Below are 6,548 nucleotides of genomic sequence, written 5' to 3' on the forward strand. Positions count from 1 at the left end.
TATTCAAATTGTAACATACAGTAAAGAAAAGGTCTGGGTTTGAATCTGAATCTAAATCATAGGAGTCTGCATTGTACACAACAGCATTCAGTTCACTCGCTGGTAAGAGATTAGAACAATGAGGTTTTTGAAGCTGCTTTGCTTACACCTGTTAAATCTTCTCAGAGCAGAGAGGCCAGCGCTCCCAGGTGTAAGAAGTAGGCCTGCGTTTGTTTTGGTTTAGTGTTGTATTATGTCTCGCAGCGCTCAGTCACCACATGCAGGAACAACATTTACGGTCAGAGCCTCGTGCATGAAAGCATGCTACACATTCACCACAGGGTCACGTTGAGGCGCAGGCATAGATCACACGTACACACACTGTACATGCATTCACACACTTGCATACACACACACAGCCGTTAATAGGCTATGGTAGGTCGACTGTACAGTACAGTGTCGAAGTATCAGGCTGTATTTGCTGCCTTGTTTTGGCTGAACTCATATTTGAGCTATGAATGAAAACATCTGGATTGTTTTAGCTGACTTGAGGTGATCTGGGTGGAGGGAATAGTTCAATATAATCTAATAAATGCTTGAAATTGTGTGAGATAAAGTGTGTGAATGTTTAAGGATGTGCTGTTTTTTTCCAACCCCGGAAAAAGACTTTAATATTGGACAATTCTGCAAGACCTCAAACTACGTTCAATGGCAACAACTTTTTTAATATAAGATCTACAATCCAAATGCATAGCAACAACTATTTGGACAACTCCCGACTCCCCTGCTGCACTGAGCTTGATGTTTCTTTGTGCCAAAATATAAACTACATTTGCATAATATACTCTTCCTCAATGTCCTTCCTAACTGTCTACACTACAGTAAAGGTTAAATAGGCTACTCTAACAAATGACTTTGGAAATATGTTTACATTAAAAGAAGGCATTACAATTTTATTACTAAGAGCTATAGCAACAATTTCAAAAATACTAGTCATGAGTCCAAGTCCCCCAAAACGCAGTCTTATCCTCTCTGACAATTTTGACAAGACACCAAAAAGAAGTATATACTTTTTTATTTTGTTTTCCATAAATATTTATTTCGCTACATGAAATTCCCTACAGTACATGAAATACTGATCTGCGTTGTTGGCCAACATGTAGTTGAATTGAGTTTGTAAAATATACACCATTGTAGAATGTAAACACCGTCCAAGTCACTATACCACCCACATTTCTAGAAAGCAAACACTAGACATGAGCTTGATGTTAGGCATACGGCCATGATTGGCCTCTGATGGGCACCGCAAACCTCATCATCCACTACGTAACGGAAACACTCACGACTTCCTTTATTAGAAAGCTGCAGAATCATCCAATAAAAGTGTAATTCCTCGGAACAATGGGCAGTTTTTTGGGTACGGGTATTATAATCATTTCAAAGGACGACACCAAAGGGCTTTCAATACAAGAAAGAAACAGCTTTTTCTGAGTGTGGATAGATGCGGGAGTAGCAGAGGTAGGGTGGGGTTTAGCGTGGCATCCTTAGATTTAGTGCATTAGACAAATAAGGCTTCCCAGGAAGGGATATATGCAGCAACAGGGGGCAAGAAGAAACGGTACAAGAAGGACAATTTGGCCATACAGCAGCTTTTGTAGGAGTGCCCCGGCCCTCAGCATAATAACATAACTGTATGCTATTTGGTGTGTGTCAAAATCCCTTACAGTGCCATGAGTGCTTACATTCTTAGTATGGAATCAAACCCCCAACCCTGGCAGCTAAAGCTTAAATGTCCTACACACTGAGCTCTACAGGAACATTTTTGATTTGATTGATTTTCACAAAATCTCTTCGGGGTGCAGCAAAAGTGTAGGTAACACGAAAGGAGTGGGGCTTCAACACTAGCTACATGAACAGGGACGGTCAACAGGGAGGTTCACTTAAGACTAGTTCAGACCAGGGGGTTGGAGAGGAGTAAATTCTCCAGTGACAAATCAGAAGGGAGATAGCAGACACCCTGAGGTGAAACAGGAGTCAAGGTATCATCAGGCCATGAACAGATTGGCATCCACATCCTGACTGAAAAGCAATCCCGGCTCCATCACTTGTGACTAAGTGGAAACTCCCTGGTGACATGGCCGGATGGATATCAAGAGCGGTGAGGTGGCAAACAGATGAAGAGGAAGAGGAAGAGTTGGGCTGGGAGAGCAGAGGGGTGGTGGAAGAAGAGAATACACACATGTATGATATTTAATAGCAAAAGAGGGGATCAGAAAGGGAGAGGGATGGAAGAGGAGGGATTATATTTCAGTTCAGTAAGTGTCACATTTTTCTCTAAGTATTTACAATGCAATCACTGATTTAGAGACTAAATCTGACGTAATGTCCCCCAATATTCAATTAAAAGGTAATTGTAAAGTACAATTTAATTCATTCATAATTTACGAACAATCTGGGAGAAGAGAAAAAAAGTGACCCTCACCTGCTCTTACAAAACATTTCAAACGGCCCTCTTTTCATCAAAAATCCCCCCATTTCTCAATCATTTCTTTTTCTCAATAATAACCATTTTTCTACAGTCTCTATATTTTTCTCATCTCTAGGAGAAAAGCTGCACGCTCCGTATAAAACCCATTTCCTGAATTGAATGAACTGAAAATTAATTCCTTTCCAGCCCCAGGAAAAAGCAAGAACTGCATCAGTGGAGAGACGCACATATGACGTTAATCACAATAAACAATGTAGGTTGTCAATTAGGATTCCACCTGTGTTCCCTCTTCTCTCTCCTCTTCTAGGTTACACCAATGAGCTGTGTGTTTGTGTTATATTGCACCATGAGCTGATGTGTGGCGGGCAGGCGGGTTGATTTGAGCTTCATGCTGGGGTAAAAATTGGTAAAAACTTAACGAAACAAATACCTACACATACACGGTAAAATAACCTCACTTAATATCTACAAACACACACACAGTCATGAGCATCAATGTAAAAGGTTGAATTAGATTGCACATACACCCTCACACATACACAGGCAAAATTAAAGTAGAAAACAGACAGAATAAGAAACTCACATACACATACAGAAGATGAAGGCACTATTGCAAGCAAAGTCCAAGTACTATTTGTGACAGAAAACACCAACACCCTCTTCCCAGTCCAGTTCTTATCCCTTGGGCTAGATATCAGGGGTCAGGAGAAATGATTGAGGACGGTGACAAGCGTTTATGATTTGTTGGTGTTTTTGAGAGCATGTGAAGCTGTTTTCCTGTGAAACATGCAGAGACAGTCAGACCTGTTCATAGGAAGTAGTTTGGGTTTGGCATTCTGTCATCTAGCTTTCCTGTCTGTCTCCGTTGAAACAGGAAGAGAGGTGCTGATTCATCTGTCCCTCCCTCACCAACTTCTCCTCTCCTATATCCCGTACATTTCTAGGTATTCAGTAACGTAGACACTTTCCTATCTGTCTGTACTTTGGGCAGGCGGTGGACTCCAGTGAATAACAAGTGAGTGTGGCAAGACATTTGACCTTGAAGTCCTCATTTGCTGTGTGAGCTGCGGAGCGTGGTTGAGTAAACTGAATAATAAGTCGAAACTATCTAGCCCAAGGGTTAGCCACACAAACAAATACAAACACATGCAGGCATGCACACACACACACACACACACACACACACACACACAATCATTCATGCGTTCACACTACTGTTCCCCCTCCCTTTCCCCAGGCAGCAGACAAGGCAGTACATTCAGGGTAACACAGAGTCAGTCCCTTCAGAAATCCATCGGATCCTCCTCTGCGAGGTTTTGTTTGGCAACGGTCCTGCCTCCATCTTTCGCTGGCGACCCGTCAATTTCGGGCTTGGCCACAGGGGGCGGGGTGAGTCCCGAACCTCCCGCCTGCGCACCCCAGGCGTCAGTGGTAGGCGGGAGGAAATCATCGTCGAAGCCGCAGAAGCCTTCGTCCACACCGTGGTCGTAGCGCTGGTAGGTGGAGGCGTGCACCTCGTTCTCTCGGGCCGTTTTCTCCAGCTTGCTGTTCCACATGCCGTAGCCAAAGTAGATTAGAACACCTGAAGGGACGCACATATCAAAATATATTCACAAATACATACACAATCTGAGATTTGAGCAATATTGTAGGAGGTCATACACAAATGTAAAAGCACAGAGAACGAGTAAATGCTCTATCGAGTGGTAAAAACAATTCAGTGAGTTGGAAGAATACAGCAGTTATTCTGTTTGCACAAAAACTGCATATATTCTCAAAACTACAAAGAAGCGACACAATGGTAAGTTGAACTGCATGCTGGGAACATTTACACACCAACCAAAACACTTGCATGCACTCACACAGATAAATACAGATGTACAGACAGATACAACGGAGGCAGGAAATAAAAGTGAAATGAGACTTCATTGTTTTTCCATCGATAAACAAACACTCGACACAGTAATGAAATGTATCGCTCCATGGTTTACGATCATAACATTGGGAGTTTCCATCTATCTAGGATGACATTTACACGCAGATCCTGTCTTTAAATCTGGCAATAAAAGACACAAATCTAAATGTAAGACAAACTGTTATTCAGCGAGGTGGGGGCTTACCCACGAGGCACCAGATAGAGAATCGTATCCAGGTGATGGCAGACAGTTTGAGCATGAGGTAGATGTTGACCAGCATGGCTGAAACAGGTACAAAGGGCACACAGGGCGCCATGTAGGGCAGACGCTTTGGGTTCTCTGGCTGCTGGAGGATGATGATGACGAGCAGGACAAGGAAGGTGATGAAGAAGATTAACAGCAGCAGAGCCCACCAGCGACCCTCCCCGATACTGCTCGATCCTGGAAGGAAAAAAAACCAAAACAATTTGTTCAAATTCATTTAAACATTATATAGTGAACTCCTGTCTGAATGTGTTCTTGTGTTCTCACCAAAGATGATGAAGGAGCAGAAAGCGAAGATGGAAATGAAGAGGAGCAGCACACACATAGTGACAATTCTCCCCGTGGCTGGAGTGGGCCTGTCCATCTTTCCCGGGAGGCCCAATCGGATCCTCAAGGTGTAGTAGCGGGGTCCAATGAGCTTCTTCAACCGCCGGGACAACACGCCCTCTTCCTCTTCTGCTTCGATGCCAGTGGTCATATCCACCGTGCCGTAGTTTGGGTGGCTGGCGGTGTAGGCGTTTTTATCTGGTTTGCCTATCAGCATCTCGTTGTCCCCCAGCGACGGCAGGTTTTTGGCTCCGCAGGTGTTCGTGGCCGCGCCTCCGAACTCATCGGCTTCGCTGGTTGGTGAACAGGCTTCTTTCTCGCACTCAGCCAGCACGCCTTCCTTTTTCTTGTTGTTCTGCTCCTCAGACAGGAAGTTCACAAAGCCATGGATGTCCGACTCAGGTTGGTAACGCAGCAGGAGCACACACAGGCTAACCTGCAGACAGGAGGGAAAAAACGTGTTTCCATTCAAAGCAGAAGGACTCGATTGTCACCAACCACGGTAACCCCCCCCCCCCCACACACACACACACCTTATCCCCTGAATCTCCCAATATGCCCCTTTCACACCAACGCGGTTCCAGGGCCGGTTCGGAGCTTGAGCCTGATAAGCACTGGTTTTTCCTGTTCACACCGCAGCGGAGCCGGCTCTTTTCCCCGAAAACCGGTTCTTACCAAGCACCAAAACATTTTCGGTTTAGAAGCGAGAACCGCATACGTCACGCTTACGTCGGAGGAGGGCGAGATTAACCTTAGCTAACAGTCTATGGCGAGTACGGCAAATACAAGTTGTAACAAGCAGTAGCGCTGAGCAAAATGACTAGAAGGCAACCACACACTTATAAAAAAAACCCACACTTTATAAAGTCAGGCAACACTAACCAGGCTTCGTGTGATTCTGTTTATTTGTACCTTACTTTGACCATCCGTTCGCTGTCATTGATCATTGTGGAGAGCAGGCAGACATTTTGTTTTGTATTATAGCAGCTATCGGATTAAATCAATACATGGGCTGCACAGGTTGTCGTGTCCGACTATCACAAGTAGAATCATAATAAAAAAAACGCCGGTAAAATGTGCCTGTAGAAAAAGGTTTATGCCACAATAGGATAGCAACAAGTAGTCAAGATAGTCAGTTTAGCTTCGGTTGCTATGCTAACATCACCCATTTTATACCAGAGAAACCTTCATAACAGCGTTGTGATGCCAAACAGCGTCAATTCAGACTGAAACACATCTAAAGTAACGATGTAACGTGTGAATGCGTTGAAGCTTGCCGGTGGCCGGGCGTGTCTGGAGCGCGACCAACAACCAATCACATTCATCTCCCGCCCCGGACACTCAAGCACGCAGTTTGATTGGCTAGAGCTTGTACTGGCATATGATTTGATTGGCTGACGCTTCCGTCGACGCTTGAAAAGTTGAACTTTTCTCAACTTTCGAAGCGAGTAACGGAGGCAAAGCATCGTGACGGAACCACAATGCAGTTCGGCGAAGCGGGACGTCACCCCATTCAAAGTGAATGGGAAGCGTCTCCGTTGAAGCAACGCACGCTGCCGTGTGGACGAGAAGTA

At 44.5% G+C, this 6,548-nt stretch overlaps 1 protein-coding gene across 3 annotated transcripts in view; it reads right to left on the reverse strand.

The window, feature by feature from the left end:
- Nucleotides 1-1,037: 1,037 nt before the first annotated feature.
- Nucleotides 1,038-6,548, reverse strand: part of slc7a14a (solute carrier family 7 member 14a) — a 32,211-nt gene continuing 26,700 nt past the window's right edge. For all 3 annotated transcript variants that reach the window (XM_079693601.1, XM_079693602.1, XM_079693600.1), the window contains exons 8-10: nt 4,915-5,410; nt 4,588-4,824; nt 1,038-4,049 (exon numbers count right to left, since the gene is read on the reverse strand). In XM_079693601.1, the coding sequence (XP_079549727.1) occupies nt 3,751-4,049; nt 4,588-4,824; nt 4,915-5,410 (1,032 nt within the window). In that variant the 3' untranslated portion in view covers nt 1,038-3,750. The remainder of the gene's footprint in view (nt 4,050-4,587; nt 4,825-4,914; nt 5,411-6,548) is intronic.

Source organism: Notothenia rossii (assembly GCF_949606895.1).
Source record: "Notothenia rossii genome assembly, chromosome: 7".
Taxonomy (NCBI): domain Eukaryota; kingdom Metazoa; phylum Chordata; class Actinopteri; order Perciformes; family Nototheniidae; genus Notothenia; species Notothenia rossii.